At 30.7% G+C, this 20,748-nt stretch overlaps 7 protein-coding genes across 7 annotated transcripts; 2 read left to right on the top strand and 5 right to left on the bottom strand. All coding sequences in view use genetic code 12, as the record gives it.

Annotated features, from left to right (window-relative positions):
• Window positions 1–122: 122 nt before the first annotated feature.
• Window positions 123–2,600, bottom strand: DFJ63DRAFT_313882 (putative ubiquitin-protein ligase; the record flags this gene model as incomplete). Its single annotated transcript, XM_064906257.1, has 1 exon — window positions 123–2,600. One exon carries the CDS (start codon window positions 2,598–2,600, stop codon window positions 123–125), a length of 2,478 nt encoding a protein of 825 aa, XP_064762101.1.
• A 312-nt stretch (window positions 2,601–2,912) lies between these two features.
• PRP8 (U4/U6-U5 snRNP complex subunit) lies at window positions 2,913–10,179 on the top strand (the record flags this gene model as incomplete). The annotated part of the gene is made up of 2 exons (XM_064908740.1): window positions 2,913–9,756; window positions 9,836–10,179. The coding sequence occupies 2 exons, from the start codon at window positions 2,913–2,915 to the stop codon at window positions 10,177–10,179; spliced, it is 7,188 nt and encodes a 2,395-aa protein (XP_064762100.1).
• Window positions 10,170–13,146, bottom strand: DFJ63DRAFT_319555 (uncharacterized protein). The gene has a single exon (XM_064907074.1). The coding sequence runs from the start codon at window positions 12,983–12,985 to the stop codon at window positions 10,220–10,222; it is 2,766 nt and encodes a 921-aa protein (XP_064762099.1). The 5' UTR covers window positions 12,986–13,146; the 3' UTR covers window positions 10,170–10,219.
• A 71-nt stretch (window positions 13,147–13,217) lies between these two features.
• ECI1 (dodecenoyl-CoA isomerase) lies at window positions 13,218–14,045 on the bottom strand (the record flags this gene model as incomplete). Its single annotated transcript, XM_064906256.1, has 1 exon — window positions 13,218–14,045. One exon carries the CDS (start codon window positions 14,043–14,045, stop codon window positions 13,218–13,220), a length of 828 nt encoding a protein of 275 aa, XP_064762098.1.
• A 1,823-nt stretch (window positions 14,046–15,868) lies between these two features.
• On the bottom strand, window positions 15,869–16,411 carry ARF1 (Arf1p; the record flags this gene model as incomplete). Its single annotated transcript, XM_064906255.1, has 1 exon — window positions 15,869–16,411. One exon carries the CDS (start codon window positions 16,409–16,411, stop codon window positions 15,869–15,871), a length of 543 nt encoding a protein of 180 aa, XP_064762097.1.
• Window positions 16,278–19,140, top strand: DFJ63DRAFT_319550 (uncharacterized protein; the record flags this gene model as incomplete). Its single annotated transcript, XM_064907073.1, has 1 exon — window positions 16,278–19,140. A coding segment is annotated over exon 1 (2,372 nt), but the record flags the coding sequence as incomplete, so codon positions are not given.
• A 56-nt stretch (window positions 19,141–19,196) lies between these two features.
• DFJ63DRAFT_170493 (uncharacterized protein) lies at window positions 19,197–20,681 on the bottom strand. Its single transcript, XM_064903724.1, has one exon. The coding sequence runs from the start codon at window positions 20,435–20,437 to the stop codon at window positions 19,226–19,228; it is 1,212 nt and encodes a 403-aa protein (XP_064762095.1). The 5' UTR covers window positions 20,438–20,681; the 3' UTR covers window positions 19,197–19,225.
• Window positions 20,682–20,748: the final 67 nt, after the last annotated feature.

Genomic DNA, 20,748 nt, shown 5'->3' with positions numbered 1-20,748 from the left:
ATGAGAAAAAGGGGGACGTGTCTGTGCCACAAAATTGGTTATAACTACTCCTAATTATGCTACCATATTAATATGATCTTATGCTTTGTACATTATATATATATAGGAAACTATAACTACATTCAGGGTATAAACACTTTGGATACACCTTCAACTTCTCTACGACAACAAACACATCCTTCAATCCCTTTACTTACTAAACTTAATCGACATGATTCACATATAGCAAAACATTTACATGGCCAAGTTATAATCTCACGAGTATTGGTTTGACAAATCACACAATCTAATTTAGATGATAATTCATCATTATCTTGATGATTATAATGCGTTTCAGGATTAATATGGGCACGTTTAGCAAGTATCAATTCTAATAATTTCAAACTATCATCACTACTTAATAAAGAATCTTGTTGACCATTATGATCATTATGTTGATGACTAATAGTATCTTGATATTCATTATGATGATGACGCGAAGTGCTTACCAATGCCTTCTTATACTGTGACCGAGTTAATACTCCTTCATTTCGATTCAGTATATGATATTGCATGACATTTATATTATCAGATTGATTATTCATTATTTCATTAAATTCTTCCGCCGTTATCAATTCTTGAATAGCACTAATATTATTATTATTATCACTATTCGTGGTAACATATCCGGTTATTCTATTTCTCATGATAGAGCTTTCTCCACCACCACCACCAATAGATTCAATTTCAGATTCACTATCCTCTATCTCCAGTTCACTATAATATTCTTCTTGTAACACATAATCAGACGATGAATCAATTTCAGGTAAAAGATCTCCCTTTAAGATTTCAGCATATTCTTCTTGTAATTTCTCTTCACTGAAACTATCAAGAATACTAATAATATTCCTCTTCTCTATTGCTTCTCTTCGTTTAACTAATCCTCTTAAAAATGATGGAACTCTATATTTTCTTCTTTCAAATTCTAATTCAGATTCTCTAATTGAATATTCTCTTGGTTTGAGGGGTTTTCTTAAAATATACTTTTTAAATGCATCCGGAATCATACCAAATAAAATTCGATTGATTATAATCCCCCATAATAATTGAATAGTATCCTTAACCATTCTACTAATATAAGTATATCTTTTTCTGAAAACACTCTTGGACTTGAATTCATCATTACCTCCATGATCATTATTATTATCATAACCTCCTTTGATTAATCTTTGTGATGGCAGTGTTATTAACTTAGCATAACCTGATTTAACTTCATTTGATTCATTAATAAAACTATTCAAAGTTAAATTTTGACCCAGTTGATGATGTTTATTAAAATTTTGTTTCACCTTTTCCCAAATACTTCTTTCAATCCAAGTTTCTTCATCAACAGTAACAAGACTTAATTCAGTTATATAACTTGATTTACCTGCCAGTGTAATAGCTAACATACCAACATTTAATAAAGCAGTATAAAAATCATCACTTAAATTAATATTGAAATTACGAGCAATAAAATCAGGTTCATCATCATTAACATCATGAATGAAAAAACTAGCATAGTTTAAATCTTCTAAACTGAAACCATTGGTTATAATAGCTGCAATAAAGATGATAGAACTTATAGCTATGATAAATAAGATTAATACTTGAGGAGTAAAAGTCATAATTAAAATAGTGGGGAATCCTAATATTTTCCAATTGAATAAAGTTGAAATAAAATAACTCAAGAATGAAATACCAATAATTGACAGTGGAATTAATCTATATTTATTATCATTTAATAAAGCACCCAAATGAATATTTAAATGACTGAAAATCAGAAATAATGTAGCAAGCAATACTTGTTCAGTTGGTCTCTTTAAAAATTTAGAATTACCAAAGAAAAAGGCTCCACTACAACTAAATTCTTGAAAGGCTAATGAATGTTCAAATATAGTTATACCACTTTCAGTATATGGTTTTCTACCTTGAATCAGGGAAATAAAAGTTTCAGTAAAACTCAGTAAACAGAAATTCAAAAATATAGGCCAATACATATCACTAGTAGGTCCAATCATAACTTGAGTCTTGGGTGAACTCATATACTTATGAGATGCAAAATAATCAACATTATAAGTGAATAATTTATCCAGTAATAACTTATAAAACCATGGTAATGGATCATCCAGTAATCCAATATGAGATAATAAATTTAAAGCCACTAAGACATTAAAGGCATTATAAATCAAAAGCATAATCACCCCAATTCTAAAACTGATAATACTTAACTTTTTCAATACTTCCGCCAGTTTTGGTACTCCCACAATATCCCGATGTCGATTAATAGCCAATTGTTGAATATGATTAGTATTGGTTGAAGCCATCACTAAAGTTCGATTCAACACAAGAGCCATCACCAAACATGATAAACCATACACAGAACAACAATACGTCGTGATTCCACCCACTCTATTGAACAGATAATTACTAGTTGACGTATTCTTTTGTTCCCATATAGCTTCTATAAAAGCAGTTACTAATCGAATCAAAAACCAATCATCTTCTTCATTAACAAGATTGTCAGCAAGAGCCTGGTTGACTGTCTCTGTTAGATTAGCAGTTATGTTTACGCCTGACATCTAGTACATTGAACTTGTGGATAACTGTTTGAATGATTAACTATGATGATAATTATGTTAAATCAGATTTTTGAAACTGCTGTCTGCTGATCGTATCGTACAACGTCTATTTTTTTAAAACCGAGCTTGGAGATAAAGGTTCTGTCGCAAGATGTCGTGATATTGGAGACATTTAACGACAAAACCATTAATGCGACATCCTGCGACGTGATTTTTTTCAATTGTTATACAAAGGATGAGCATTGTAAATATATATATCAAATAGTGAATTCTACCCATTATCATTACATTGTACATATAGACATTATAACAATGGATCGTAAGGTACCTCCACCACCTCCACCTTCCAATGGGAAAAGAGAAAATGGTGGAAGACGTCCACCACCACCACCCCCTCCTCCATCTACAGTGACCACAAATGCAAATGGTAGAACAAGTGTACCACCTCCACCACCACCATCGTCAGTTTCACGTCTAGCTCCTCCTCCTCCTGGTATAAATAATAAAACTTCTCGATCATCTCATGCTCCACCTCCACCTCCACCTCCATCATCAAGAACTAAAAGAAGAGCATCAGAATCTATAAGTAAGGACGAACTAGATCAAAGAAAGAGAAAATGGTTACAATCACAGAAATCAAAGTATAACATTATACTGTCTAAATCATCAGGAGGATTAGTAATACCTCAGAAACCAGAAATGCCTCCTGAACATTTAAGAAAAATCATGATTGATCATGGTGATCTTTCATCAAGAAAAGTAGCTACTGATAAGAAAGCCTATTTAGGTGCATTGAAATATATGCCTCATGCTATCTTGAAATTATTAGAAAATATGCCTCAACCGTGGGAACAATCTAAAGAAGTTAAAGTATTATATCATACTGGTGGTGCTATAACATTTGTTAATGAAGTTCCAAGAGTAATAGAACCAGTTTATACCGCTCAATGGGCTAGTTGTTGGACCATGATGAGACGAGAGAAGAGAGATAGAAGACATTTTAAAAGAATGAGATTCCCTCCCTTTGATGATGAAGAACCTCCTATTGATTGGTTAGAAAATCTTGAAGATACAGATGCTCCTGATGCCATACGACTTGATTTAAGTGAAAAAACTGATGCACCAATAATTGATTGGATATATGATGAAAAACCGTTAGTGGAAGATTCAAATTTTGTAAATGGAGATTCTTATAGAAAATGGTCCCTTGATTTACCAACCATGTCAAACTTGTATAAATTATCAGAACCATTAATGCCAGATGTCACAGATCCAAATTATTTTCATTTATTTGACAAAAATGCCCTTTTCACCGCAAAATCTTTAAATGTTTCAGTTCCTGGTGGACCGAAATTCGAACCTCTTTATAAAGAGAAATTAAATAATCCCGCATTAGAAGATTTTACAGAATTTAATTCAATTGATAGAATAATATTCAGAAATCCTATAAAGACTGAATATAAGGTTGCGTTCCCATTCCTTTATAATTCATTTGTGAAAAAAGTTCATTTAGTATGGTATCATGATCCTCTTGATTGTCATGTATCTAAAGAAGATTCACAACAGACACAATTTATATTCAACCTGAATTACAATCCTATTATCCCGCATAAAACCACTGTTGAAAAGAAAATCCCATCTGATGTGGAAGATTTCGATTTGGATGGTATACAGCCTTTTATGACATTTGAAGAAGATGAAGAAACCATTAGTGAATTACTTCCTTTAGAACCTGAAGGAACTGCTGATGCCTTGGATTTATTAAGAGCTCCATATCCTTTCAATCGTCGTAGTGGTAAGATGATTAGAGCTCAAGATGCATCATTGATCAAATCTTGGTATAAACAACATGCTCCTCGTGATAGTAAAGTGAAAACTCGTATTTCATACCAAAAATTATTAAAGAATAATGTCTTGAATGAATTGCATAATCCTCCTGGTAGTAAAACTGGAAGTAGGGCCCATAATCAACGAAAGATCAAACTTCTCAAAAGTTTGAAATCAACCAAATATTTTCAACTGACAACTATTGATTGGGTTGAAGCAGGTTTACAAGTTTGTAGACAAGGTTTCAATATGTTAAATTTATTAATTCATAGAAAAGGTTTAACTTATTTACATCTTGATTATAATTTCAATTTAAAACCAACAAAAACATTAACTACAAAGGAAAGAAAAAAGTCAAGATTCGGTCATGCTTTCCATTTAATAAGAGAAATTTTAAGAAGTATAAAGATCCTTGTTGATTCACATGTACAATACAGATTAGGAAATGTTGATGCATTCCAGTTAGCCGATGGTATCTATTATATTCTTAATCATTTAGGTCAATTGACTGGTATTTATAGATATAAGTATAAGGTCATGCATCAAATTCGTCAATGTAAAGATTTAAAACATGTGGTTTATGCAAGATTCAATCAAATAATTGGTAAGGGACCTGGTGCTGGATTCTGGCAACCAGCATGGAGAGTTTGGATATTTTTCCTTAGAGGTATAGTTCCATTATTAGAACGTTGGTTGGGTAATTTATTAGCAAGACAATTCGAAGGTAGAAGGGCTAATGACGTTGCTAAAACCATCACCAAACAAAGAGTTGATTCCTATTATGATTTGGAATTAAGATCTCAAGTCATGCATGATATCTTGGATATGATCCCGGAAGGTTTAAAACAAAGTAAATCAAGATCTATATTACAACATTTAAGTGAAGCTTGGAGATGTTGGAAAGCAAATATTCCTTGGAAAGTTCCTGGCTTACCGGTTCCTATTGAAAAGATCATTGAACGTTATATCCAGGCTAAAGCTGATAATTGGATTTCAGTGGCTCATTATAATAGAGATAGAATAAGAAAAGGTACAACTGTTGAAAAAACTGTCGCTAAAAAGAATTTAGGTCGTTTGACTAGATTGTGGATTAAAAATGAACAAGAGCGTCAAACTAATTTTTCAAAGAGTGGACCTTATGTTTCCGCTGATGAAGCCGTGACGATTTTCCAAACCATGGTTCAATGGTTTGAAAGTAGAAAATTCAGTCCTATCCCATTCCCTCCATTATCATATAAACATGATACAAAACTTTTAGTGTTAGCATTAGAAAATTTAAAAGAAAGTTATAGCGCCGATGCAAGATTAAATTCAGCTCAAAGAGAAGAATTGGCCCTTATTGAACAAGCTTATGATAATCCTCATGAATGTTTAGCTAGAATCAAGAAATTCTTATTGACTCAAAGAATCTTTAAGGAAATAGGGTTAGAAATGATGGATTATTATACTCATTTAGTTCCAACTTATACTGTGGATCCTCTTGAAAAAATCACGGATGCTTATCTTGATCAATATTTATGGTATGAAGCTGATAAAAGAAAACTTTTCCCTAATTGGGTCAAACCAAGTGATGATGAAATCCCTCCTCTTTTGGTCTATAAATGGTGTCAGGGTATTAATAATTTGGATAAAGTTTGGGATACTTCTAATGGTGAATGTAATGTTATGGTGGAAACTTCTTTAAGCAAAATGGCCGAAAAGATTGATTTCACATTGTTAAACAGATTATTGAGGTTAATTGTAGATACAAATATTGCTGACTACATAACTTCGAAGAATAATGTTAACATCACATATAAAGATATGAATCATGTCAATCTGTACGGTCTTTTAAGAGGATTGCAATTCTCATCGTTTATCTATCAATACTATGGTTTGGTTGTAGATTTGCTCATATTAGGTTTAGATAGAGCTGGCGAATTGGCAGGTTCGGTCCAACAACCAAACAGTTTCTTACAATTCAAAGATTTGGAAACTGAAACTTCGAGTCCTATTAGATTATATTCTCGTTACTTGGATAAGATTCATATTTTCTTTAGATTTGATAATGATGAAGCCAATGGTTTGATTCAAGATTATTTATCAGAAAATCCAGATCCAAATTTTGAAAATGTGGTAGGATACAATAATCGTCGTTGTTGGCCCAAAGATTCACGTATGAGATTAATGCGTCATGATGTTAATTTAGGACGTGCGGTTCATTGGGAAATATCTGGTCGTTTACCTAGATCTATTACAAGCATTGAATGGGAAGATACTTTTGCTTCAGTATACTCAAGAGATAATCCTAATCTTTTGTTTGCTATGTGTGGATTTGAGGTCAGAATTATACCTAAATGTCGTTCAAAGGAAGAATTATCTTCGCAAGAAGGTGTATGGGATCTTGTTGATCATACTACTAAGCAAAGAACTGCAAAGGCTTATCTTCAAGTATCTCAGGAAGCAATTGATAGTTTTAACAGTAGAATCCGTCAAATATTAATGTCTTCAGGTTCAACAACATTTACAAAAGTAGCTTCAAAGTGGAATACTGCTTTAATTGCACTTTTCACTTATTATAGAGAAGCTATTGTAGCTACGGAACCGTTACTTGATACTTTAGTTAAATGTGAAACGAAGATTCAAAATAGAGTTAAAATGGGACTTAATTCAAAGATGCCTACTCGTTTCCCTCCGGCTGTATTTTATACTCCTAAAGAATTAGGAGGTCTTGGTATGTTAAGTGCATCTCATATTTTGATTCCAGCTTCAGATCTTAGATGGTCGAAGCAAACAGATACTGGTATAACTCATTTCAGAGCTGGTATGACCCATCAAGATGAAAAAATGATTCCAACTTTGTTCAGATACATTACTACTTGGGAAAATGAATTCTTGGATTCTCAAAGAGTTTGGGCTGAATATGCTATAAAGCGTCAAGAGGCTATGGAACAAAATAGACGTCTTACATTTGAAGATATGGAAAGTAATTGGGATAGAGGTATTCCTCGTATTAGTACTTTGTTCCAAAAAGATAGACATACTTTAGCTTATGATAAAGGACATAGAATTAGAAGACAGTTCAAACAATTTAGTTTAGCCAGATTCAATCCTTTCTGGTGGACAAATAATCACCATGATGGTAAATTATGGAACTTGAATGCGTATAGAACAGATGTTATTCAAGCTCTTGGAGGTATTGAAACTATTCTTGAACATACGTTGTTTAAAGGTACTGGATTTGATTCTTGGGAAGGTTTGTTTTGGGAAAAGGCATCAGGGTTCGAAGATTCATTGAAATTTAAAAAATTGACCAACGCTCAAAGATCAGGTTTGAGTCAAATTCCAAATCGTAGATTTACTTTATGGTGGTCTCCAACTATTAATCGTGCTAATGTTTATGTTGGATTTTTAGTTCAACTTGATTTAACTGGTATTTTCTTACATGGTAAGATTCCAACATTGAAGATATCTTTAATTCAAATATTCAGAGCCCATCTTTGGCAAAAAATTCATGAAAGTGTCGTTCAAGATATGTGTCAAGTTTTAGATAAAGAATTAGAAGTTCTTCAAATTGATACAGTTGAAAAACAAGCTATCCACCCTCGTAAGTCTTACAAAATGAATTCATCAACTGCTGATATTGTTGCTACTAGTACTTATAAATGGAACGTTTCAAGACCTTCACTTTTAAATGATACCAATGACTCTTTTGAAATCAGTTCTAATAAATTTTGGATTGATGTTCAATTAAGATATGGTGATTATGATTCCCATGATATTTCTCGTTATGCAAGATCGAAATATTTGGACTATACTTCTGATAATACAAGTTCATATCCATCACCAACTGGTATTATTATTGCCATTGATTTAGCTTATAACATGTATGATGTTTATGGTAATTGGTTCCCTGGTTTAAAACAATTGATTCAAAATTCAATGAAAGAAATCATGAAAGCAAATCCAGCCTTATATGTTTTAAGAGAACGTATACGTAAGGGTTTACAATTATATCAATCACAACCTCAAGAAGCATATTTAAATTCTAATAACTATGCTGAATTATTTAATAATGAAACTCAATTGTTTATTGATGATACAAATGTCTATAGAGTTACAGTTCATAAAACTTTTGAAGGAAATTTAACTACTAAACCAATCAATGGGTCTATATTTATCTTGAATCCAAAATCAGGTCAATTATTCTTAAAGATTATTCATACTTCAGTTTGGGCAGGTCAAAAACGTCTTGGTCAATTAGCTAAATGGAAAACAGCTGAAGAAGTTGCTTCTTTAATTAGATCATTACCAAGAGAAGAACAGCCTAAGCAATTGATTTTGACTAGAAAAGGTATGTTGGATCCACTTGAAGTGCATATGTTAGATTTCCCAAATATTTCGATCAGACCATCTGAATTGCATTTACCATTTGCTTCAGCTATGAAAGTTGATAAATTGGCCGATATAGTGTTGAAGGCTAATGAACCACAAATGGTATTATTCAATATTTATGATGATTGGTTAAAGGATATATCAGCTTATACAGCATTTTCCAGAGTTATTCTTTTATTAAGAGCATTAGGAATTAATCAAGAACAAACTAATTTGATATTAAGACCTGATTCAAGTGTAATTACTCAAGATCATCATATTTGGCCAACTTTCACTACTGATCAATGGATAGATATTGAATCTGAGTTAAGAGATTTGATTCTTAATGATTATTCGAAGAAGCATAATGTTAATATTCAATCATTGACTCAATCTGAAATTAGAGATTTAATCTTAGGACAAGATATTAGAGCACCTTCGGTAAAGAGACAAGAAATTAATGAAATTGAAAATACTCCACAAGAACAAGATAATAAACAATTAACCGCTTTGAAAACTACTACTACCAATGTTCATGGTGAAGAAATTGTTACGGTTACAACTACCAATTATGAACAACTGACATTTTCATCTAAGAATGAATGGAGAAATAGAGCCATTGCTTCAAGTAATTTACATTTAAGAACCAAGAATGTTTATGTTACCTCTGAGGATTTTGTTGATGATGCTGACACATTCACTTATATTTTCCCTCAAAATTTATTAAAGAAATTTGTGGAGATTTCAGATTTAAGAATTCAAGTTGGTGCTTTGATATATGGTATTTCTCCAAAGGATAATAATGAAGTAAAAGAAATCAAATCGATAGTTTTAGTACCTCAATTAGGGAATACCACATTTATTCAATTCCCAAATACATTACCTAACAATGAAAGCTTACAAAAGCTAGAACTATTAGGATGGATCCATACTCAATCATCACAAGATCTGGAACATTTATCACCTATTGATATTAGTATCCAATCCAAGACCTTGTTACCCCCAATTCAGATCAAATTTTATTACTCTTGTGGCTTCATTTACTCCTGGATCAGTATCATTATCAGCGTTTGAGTTAACTCGTGACGGTTATGAATGGGGTAAAACGAATGTAGATTATATGTCACCATCACCTACAGGATACTCCAAATCATTTTATAAAAAATCCCAATTGATCTTATCGGATAGAATCGTTGGATCATTCATGGTTCCTGAAGATGAGATTTGGAATTATTTCTTTATTGGATCAATTTGGAATGCGAATAATTTATATGATGTTAAATATGATGTTCCTATGAAATTTTATGATGAATTACATCGTCCAATTCATTTTTCTACTTTCAATGCTATTGATGTTAATAATGAAGTTGAAGCAACTCAAGAAAATGTATTTACATAGTGTTTGTCTATAGAGTCTTATAAATGTACATATAATATTCTTACCAATGTCTAACTGATATAATATGATCTTCAATAGCGAATAATAATTTTCGTAAATCCCCTCTAGAAATATTTTCCTTTAATAATAATAATTCTAAGGGACTTTTACCATTCATATACTTTAATAATTTATAAAATATTTTGATTAATTCAGGAGATAATTTACTTTCTTCATAAACGATTTTATTAATCCATCTTCTTTCTAAAGCCGTGGCTCTGCCAGGATCAAGAATGATAGTATCATCTTCATCTTCTAATGTCACTCGAGGTCCTCCAATGGAATTTGATTGTAATCGTTGTTTGATATTCTCAATTTCTTTATCTTCATCTGATTTGGTATTATTATTGTCACCATCCCCGAGTTTACGATCTTTATCAATAAGTTTATTATCGGTTGTATCATTCTTATCATTTTTATCCGTAGTCTTCGACGTATTATCAGTTCCACCGATAGGATTCTTTGATTTTGATTTCGAATTAGATGATAAACTTGATCGTTTTCGATTTAAATTTTCATTTTCTAAATCTTCTTCAACTTTAATTTTAATCTTTCTCGAAATCTTTAACCAAATAAACGTTTGCAATTGAGTAACATATCCATATCGTATTAACCAACTTAAAGCTTCAAGATAAATATCCCGATGATCTTTAGATGGAATGATGGTAGCGAATTGTGATGGTTTCTTTGATTGGGGACTTAATAATTTTAAAAAATGAGGTAAAGAAGGTAAGGTAGGAAATGCCTTTTTAAATTTTATTATATCATCGAATAAATTAATCGTGATGGGTGCCATAGGACTTACAATATAGACTGATCTGGTACTTAATGGTTGAATGACTCTTGCTCTTCTCCAATAGATTAAATGAAAGGCAAATGATTTGATTTGTACTATATCTAATGAATTATTATTTCGAAGTGATAATTTAATTAATGATTCAGTTGGATTAATAGTTCGAATGAAATTAGCTAATGAACTTTCCAGTTCAGTTTTAATATCTCTTATAATCGATTCAGGATCATCTAATAATAACAAGGCAAAGTAAATTATATCATCACTTGGATCATTACCTTCTTCTTCATCATCTCTTGATCGCTGTTGTTGTAATTGTTGTTGATGTTGGGGTTGGAAATGTTGAGGGTTAGAATTATAATTTATATTACTACCATTATTATTATTATATTGACTTCCATATCTTGTAGTTTCCCCAATACTAATCAAACCGGTATTACTTAATAAATTAACAATCGATGAGAGATGAGAACCAGGAATGAAAGGGACAGATGATTCAGGTAATGAATGAAATTCTGTCTTTATCGGGATTTGAAAAGATCTTAATTTATTATTGATTAATAAATTAGCGATTTTAGATTGGGATATTGATAAATAACAATCTTGAATGATTTTACATAATGAAGATTTATTTAATAAAGAAGTCATTAACCCCTCATTATTAGAGAAGTCCTTAGAATGTTGTTCCTTGATTGTTAAGATTGATTTGATTTCATTCGATATGAAATCAGATTTCAGTTGTTCATATCTTAAGATTAACGTTAATTTCGATATAACGAAATGAAACATTTCATCAATACGATAATTCCGTTCTATAACAGGTGGATTCATAATGAATACCAAGTGAAACATATTCATATTGAGTTTTGATTTAGGTTGTTCATCCTCATCCTCATCATTTTCATTATTATTGTCATTACCATTATTATCGTCAACATTATATTCATTAACATAATCATTATTTATAAAACTTGAAATATGTTTAACTTTCCCATCCCCCGTATCTTTCTCATCCTTAGTACTATCTTTCTTTGAATGTTTCTTCTTATGAGATTTATGATGACGTTTTGAATTTGAATTATTCTTTAATCTCCAATTCCCATTATCATATTTATGAATCGGTAATCCTAAGAATACTTTATTATTAATTGCAGTTTCAAATCTAGTATTACACATTTTTTTAGGAGGAGCCAACATTTCACATAAATAAGATGGTTCAATACCAAAGATTAAGTCAGTGTTGGTATTAGTTGTAGATGTAGTTTGGGCATTTGGATTAGAATGAAGTAAATTTGTGATTGATGATGATAATCCAGGGATTGAATTGGATGTAGTGGACGGTATACTTGGAACGTTTGAATTTGTCTTTGTTAATGATTGAGTCTTTTGTAATTGTTTGAGTTTCTTCTTTCCTGATAATGTAGGAGATGATAACAATGGATTGGAAGTAGTAACTGGTTGTTGTTGTTGTTGTTGAAGTTTAAATTTTTGATCTCTTTTTAATTCCAATTCACTAAGAAACAGAATGATATCTTTGGTATTATCCATATGGAAATTCAAATTATCCGTATAATCCCATTGATAATAAAGGTAATTCCCCAGTTTATATTGAGAATCTAAATTTGATACATTTGGATCTTCATAATATAAAGCTGAATTATCAGGTTGAAGATTAGGTTGACTATCTTGATGTTGAAGATCTTGGAGATGAGAATGAGATGAGAGTTCGTTTGATTTATCTGAATCTTGTTTCAATTGTTCTAATTGGATTTCATAATCATCGAAATCCACCAATTCTTCATCTGAACTATTATCAAGATCGTTATTGGAAGTCATAGATGTACTATTTATCTTTTCTCCTATTTGATTTGACGATAGATCATCAGGGTATTTGAAAATCAATTGAGGACCACTATGCGTGGATATCACTAGTAGTATCCCCAATAGACTTGGATTAGGTAGATTGAAACTCATCTTGCTCCTACCCTTGTTTGGTTAACCTATTGATTATAGAACTGGCAGTCAATTTTTAGAAAATTGAAGTGCTGCCAAATTTTTTATAGCGCGAACTATCATCAACTATCATCAACTACATAGTATATATATGTTACAACTACATCAATACAATCAATGGGGCTAAGATGATTCCATATACATTAACATAGATCTAACTATAAAGAATAACTGTCTAAGCACACATACCATACTAAAATTTATGTTTTCTTTCCTTTTGACTCATTTGAACAAATCTTGATTGAGGAATACCATCAAGCCATTTATATAATCCTCTTGTAACTTCTCTTGAATTGGATGAAGTAATCAATTGATCTCTTTGAGCTTTTAATAATTCTTTATTTTGATAGATTGAATCTTCATGTAAATTTTCAACTTGAGATACTAATTCATCATGAACATGTTGATTAAATTCTTCAGTGGTTGAAAATTGTCCATTATAAGATTTATTAATAAATCCAATTCTTTCTAATTCTTCTCCTTTAATAGGTCTAGCTAATAATAAAGCTTCAGCTGATTTTGACCATCCTAATCTAAGGAATAAAGTTGATGATGAAGCCCCTTCAGCTACTAAACCTAAATTAGCAAATGGAGCTAATAAAAAGAATTTAGTAGTATCTTTAACATAGATTAAATCACATAAAGCTAATAAAGCAGTTGATAATCCAATAACAGGACCATTAACAGCAGCAGCTAAGATTTTTCTATGATTATGAAATAAATCAGTTAACCAAACATTTCTTGCAACAAAATTAGCTAACCAATATTCATGACTGAAAAGAGTTGATGGATCAACACTGGATAAATTTTTATCAGCCACATTGGCACCAGCACTGAAATAACGTCCCGTAGCTTGAAGTAAAGTAATAATAGTATCTTCTTCTTTATCAGCTCTTTCAACTAATTTACCTAATAAATTATATTGAGCTCCATTTAAAGCATTTAATTTATCAGGAAGATTTAAAGTGATGATGGTAACTTTACCTCTAACTTCATATAAGATATCTTGACCTTCAGACATTGTGATTGTATTTGTTAATGTAACTTAGGATAAGGAAGAATGGTTAGTTATTCATCATTGGATATTGATATTGATATTTATAGAGATTCCAGTTGAATCAAATTGTGGGGATGGGATTCTCACCCAAAAAAAAAAGTATGAGACTTGCCTCGGTTAAACGATAATTTTATCTTCTGCTACTATCAGTAGTAGTTTAGCCACAATGATAACGATGAATTACCGAACCTTAATAGAATTACTATGTAACTATAGGATGTAACTTAAAGGAGGAGGAGGAGGAGGAGCAGCAGGATAACTTTAATAATAATAAGCATAGAATTGTCAATTAGTGTGTACACCTAACTGGGTTATCGGACTTTCTCTACCAGTTTGTCTACTAACCGATTTTACATAATTCCGATCATTACCCTTTTAAATTAAATGGAATTGTAAAGAAGAAGAACAGGGTATTAATCAATAGGTGGAGAAGTTTTCAGTATGGGGTAGACTAACAGTTCCAATTATAATTATAATTTACATTACATGTCTAAAAGCCGTTGGTTAAAGTTTGTAACTTTAAAAGGATTAAATCCATTTGATAAATATATGTCAATTCCCACTTAATTCTAACTTTTACAATTGATTCAATTGGGTGTGATAGTAGTAATAAGTTTCATTTGGTGTTATTTGACTATTAAGGGCGATAATCAATTAAGGTTAATCAATCAACCAACCTCACATGCATTCGTAAATTAACTATGAGAGATAGCTTTCATATTGATCTAAAAGCTAAATCAACCAATTCAATACTTAAATCAAAATCAAAAATTGCAAATAAACACCTCTAGATCGAGAGTCACTAGTCAACTTCAATTGAATAATCTATAAGGTTAGTATACTGTTAATTACTATTACTTAACTGTTAATAGAACATACTCTAACTATATAAATCTGATAAAATAGTGAAAATATTGCCTAATGGGGAAGTGATCCATACCGCAATACAACTTCGAATTTTTCAGATCAAAGCTTTTGAAAAAAAAAAGGGGGAACTTTTTATCAGTTTAATAATAATAATAATTATTGGGATGGGTGGATGAATAAAGGAGAGATATTTTTAATATCCTATTCCATCCCGTAAGTTTAGTAAAGTCTAAAATGATTTATTTATGGAACAATATAATATTTATTAAATTATGTTAATAAAAATGGTAGAAAAAGATTAATTAGTTAATTTGGTAGTTAATTATTTAGTTATTCAAAAGATATATATATAAATACTCTTTTTACTTTCTTCCATAGTTTATCATCTTGTGTCTCTTGTAGTTCATTCATTACTTTAGATCAGATCCGATTGGAATCTATTGATATAAAAAAAAAAAAAGAATAAGAGAGATAGAGAGAGATTTAATGAAAATTGAATTGAATTGAACTGGATGATCTGATCTTAAATAAATGAAACATGTAGATTGATGGATGATAAGGATGATGATAAAACTGATTGAATAATAAAAAAAACGGAATGGAAAAGGAAAAAGATAAAAATAAAGATTTTATTATAATATAATATAAAATAAATGATAATGATGAATTAAAAATATGATGAAAAAATTTAGTTATACAATTGATCTCTTAGATGTTTTTGTTTTTTAGGGGGGCATGGGATAGGACGGAAGTTCTTTAAATTGATTTGATTGATTTGATTTGAATTGATTGATTCCATTCACTTTATAACTTTTCTTTTGAAGTAATAGTATACATCAATATTAATAACAATCACGTAAAGTGAAATAAAATTCAATTCAATTCAAAACCATCAATCATTTAAAACCAGTTAAAGAAACTTATTGTTTCTTTAAATTGGTGGATAACCATTCTAACCCTTCATATAAACCATCACCAGTAGTAGCACAAGTAGCTTGAATATACCATGGTCTTTGTCTAATTGAATGTAAACCTAATTTTTCCGTGATTTCAGCAGCATTCATAGCATTTGGTAAATCTTGTTTATTGGCAAATACTAATAATAATGCATCTCTTAATTCATCTTCATTTAACATTTGTTGTAATTCTTCTCTTGCTTCACTAATTCTATCTCTATCATTAGAATCAACTACAAAGATAATCCCTTGAGTATTTTGAAAATAATATCTCCATAATGGTCTAATTTTATCTTGACCACCAACATCCCATACTGTAAAACTAATATTCTTATATTCCACAGTTTCAACATTGAAACCAATGGTTGGAATAGTAGTAACAATCTCTCCTAATTTTAATTTATATAAAATAGTAGTTTTACCAGCAGCATCTAAACCAACCATTAAAATTCTCATTTCTTTACGACCAAAAAGTCCCGATAATAATTTAGAAATTGATAAACCCATCTTGCCTTATGTCGTTCTATCTTATCTTTCTTCGTGAGATCTGATTTAACAAGATGATTAAAGTAATTAACTATGATTGAATCGAATTGTTCAGCTTAATTGGTTTAATCAATCAATCAAAATTGAGAGGAAAAAGTGATTTGTGTTCTCTTTGTTAAAAGACACGACCCCTTTTGGGTGAGTGGGAGGAGGAAGTGGAAGGTCGTGTGGCGATGTTCAAAAACTTATATTTACAACCAACTTGAAAACAACTTGAACCAGTTCAGTTTGGCAGCACGAACCATATTTCCATCAATCAATCAATCAATCAATCAATCAAACTTAAGAGGATGGTATCGATAGAGGTAATTCATCCATCCATTCCCTTGCTGGCTGATACCACACATTCTATAAACTCAACCGTCTTGGATATTACACCTCCACCACCACCACCACAGACTAATAATCTTCAACAGGAACTACATGACTTAATACAGTCTCATAAATTAGGTATACCTATCTTTAAACTTGATGATGGAGATGATAACTATTACGTATTGATTAAGGATTTGGCCCTGGTGTGGAATTTCCCATCATCTTATCAATTGATTATTAAATTAATCAAACAATCGAAATTATCAAAACTGGATTTAATTTATAATTCCAAACCTGAATTAAATCAAGAACTATTATCTCATAATCTTATCAGCGCTAAAGATGTTAATTTCAGTTTATTCTATAGTAAGTTGTCTACCATATATGCCATTATTAATAATAAGGATGTGTTTATAAATCAAAATCCTCCTGACTTTATCATATCTCAAGTTAAACAACAACAACAAGAGTTACTCGTTAAAAAGGATAGTGGGGTACGTAATAAGAGTGAAGAGGATGAAGACGATGAAGACGACGATGACGACGACGATGATGATGAAGATGAAGACGACGATGATGATGATGAAGATGATGATGACGACGATGACGATGATGAAGATGGGAAAATTGTGGCTAAAAAGAGAAAGTTAACCCCATCTTTATCGGAAGATCAACCAACTTCTAATAAACATCATCATCATCATAAACACCACAACTCTTCAAATGCTTTGGAAAAAGTAACTATAAGTCAAGCATTTCCTCAATATGGTATAGTGGGCTCTACCATTCAATTAAATCATTCTGCCTTCAATTCATTAAATCCAATCACTAAATTAAACTACTATAAATCATTATCATCTCCATATAAATTCTTACCCAATTCAAAATTAACCTTTAGTGATCGTGAATTAATCTATAGAAATCAAGATGATTCAGAATTAAATAATATTAAATCTCATGAAGTTGAAAAGAAAAGATTTAGAAAACCAATTGGGAAATCAAAGAAACATAATATCAATATTGATCCCAATTCAATTGATTTGACTGAATCTGCTATACCAGGTCAAGGTTATATTCCTGAATTTAATATTAATCATTTATGTAAAGTTCCAAATTATTATATTACATCAAATCAACAATATATTAGTGCAGCAGCTGCTGCCGCAGCAGCTGGTATTGGATCTAATTTAGGAACTCCAACTACTGGTACTGGATCAGCTTCATCTTCATCTTTTAATCTTAAAAAGATTAATTCTACTTCAAATTCTTCCTTTTTATTTACTGAAAATATTAAAATGCCAAATCATGTTAAACAATTGATCTTTAATGGTGATAATGATTATCATCATACTAAATATTATTATACCAAGAGTTATAGAGGTCCAGGATCAGGGAACTATAAAGATGCCGCTTTAATGAATCGAATTAATAAAATTCATCTTATTAATAATAAAAATATTCATCATCCTCATAAAGCTTCTAGTTTTAAAAATCATAAACAAAGATATAATCAAGGTTTAAAAGGATTATTATTTGAAAAATTTAATAAAGAATATGTTGAATCCGTATTATCCAAACAAAGAAAATATACTGAAGATTATGTTAATTTAGAAATGTTACATAATAATTTACAATTTAATTTATTAATTAATAGTTATAGAGAAATTAGTGAAGAAACTTGGGAAAATTATTATAAATTTAAATTAACTGATTTTGAACAATTAAAATCGTTAAATCAAGAAAAATTAGAACTTGAAACTAGACAAGATGAAATTAATCAAAAACAATTATGGCATGAAAATGAAAAAAAGAGACAAGAAGATTTACAACAATTAATTATTGAATTAAATGGTAACTTGGAAAGTTTAAAACATGAAAGAATTCAACGTCAAAAGGAATATGAAGAAAAGAAAAGACAAAATGAATTAGAATCAACATTTAATGATCCATTCGTTGGAACAGGTTCGGATTCATCTTCATTAATTGAACCACCCAATTTTGATGATATTTTAGAAAGAGAACAAGCTTTAACATCTCAATTTGAAATAGATAAAGAATTATTAAAACCGGTTCCACCACCATTACCAACTGAAACTCCTCAACTTGATGTATTATCAAGATTCACTTTACCTTCTTTCCATCCTGAAATTACTAATCATTTACCTCCTGATTTAAGACAAGATCAACAATTAAATGAAGATGATATCCCATCTATAAAGAAACCAATCCGTTATGTAACTACTTATGCTGATAAGAATAATCCGGAATTATTAAATCGAATTGAAATTGTTAAATTACCTAATTCAAATGCTATTGGTTGGGATAATTTAAAGAAATTTAGATATGAATAAATTAAATTAAATTAAATTAAATTAAATTAAAAAAAAACATTGTATTATTATTAAATTAATTAATTGAATATATAAATTATATATAAATTTAAACTAGTTGTAGCTCAGATTATTCATTATCATGGTGGTTATCATTGTCATTGTCATTAAAATTATTATTATCATCATTAAATATTTCAAAATCAGGGATATTCTTAGGTTTAATGAATAAACCATTAAGATTCTTATTAATATATTTCGAACTTATATCTTGACTAATTTGATTTCTCTTGATTGTGTTAAATGGAGATGTAAATAATGATGATGATGAAATTGATGAAGGTGGTGGTGAGAGGGTATTGAAACTACTAAAATTCAATCGTTTAGGTTTGATGGATTTTAAACTAGTAGGTAATTCTTTAACCACCTTTTGACCATTTGATTTAATGAGTTCTATATGAGTTGAATAATCGATGGGATCATGAATAAATGGATTCGATATTTGTGATGATGATGATGGTGGTGTGGATAATTTTCGTATAGGAGATGATGAAGAAATAGATTCTATAAATGGGTTCTCTAAATCACGTCTCTTAGTAAGTCCAAGGTATTGTCGTATCGCGTCTTTTTCTTCCTCTTCTGAATCATCTTGATCTTCATCTTCCTCTTCTGGCTCTTGTTCATACTGATGAGCAAACATTCTCCCCGCTTCAACCCCTTTGGCATTCTCAAGCCATTGATTCACTTCCCGATTAGTCTTAATATTCCTTATCGGTGTTTGTGGAGTTTCAGAAATATCTATTTCACCGGGTATATTGATATTATCTTCTGGTTCAATGAACTCAAAACTTGGAAAAATTGGTATGCTAGAAGATCTCCCACTTCCAATCGTCAGTTTACGAATCGAGCCTTGTATTGGGGATTTTGTAATCAAAGAATGGGTAGGAGATGAAGTTGATGCCATCGTACTTGGCGTAGTTATGTTGGTAGATGATAATAATGAACCTACTTTCATATCTTGGGAATTCCTCTTCCATTTAGGAGATTTGATAGTTTTATGTGGTGTGAATCCAGGACTTAATAAATAAATCGATAGACTTGAACTTGAATTGGTACTCGACATCGAGTTCCTAGTACCATGTCTCTTATGTATTTGAGATGATGGCTGGTGATGATGATGTTGATGATTGTGATGATGATGGGTGGTGTTCTTGGTAATACTAATTGGTGTATTTAACGCATCCAAGGAGAAACGTCTTGGGGGACTCCTAACACAATTGGACTCTTTCCTTTTACAAGGAGGAGGGGTGGAAGGATCCTCATTCTGATACTCTGTCTCCATGGTCCAAACCTTCTATATCTTTTGATTATTTTGTACGGGGATGATTGTTTAATTATGATTGATTGATAGCTGGATTTTAATACCAATTTCAAATTTTTAAAACCATACTTTTTTTTTTGATAAAACCAGCAATATGTTACAACTAACATGTAAAAAAATAATTTTTGCATTTTAACCATTTTTACATGTTGGATATGAAGGTCTAATCTGTAAATATTGAAATCTCAGGGGTAAACTGTAAAACGCGATATTTACAGGTTATATCCATTTATTTTTGCATGTTACAGACGAGAATTTTTGTTTTGATTCAA

This window comes from Scheffersomyces coipomensis, assembly GCF_036884675.1.
Source record: "Scheffersomyces coipomensis strain NRRL Y-17651 chromosome Unknown DFJ63scaffold_4, whole genome shotgun sequence".
Classification (NCBI taxonomy): Eukaryota; Fungi; Ascomycota; class Pichiomycetes; order Serinales; family Debaryomycetaceae; genus Scheffersomyces; species Scheffersomyces coipomensis.
This window is presented reverse-complemented; position numbering and strand designations above follow the sequence as displayed.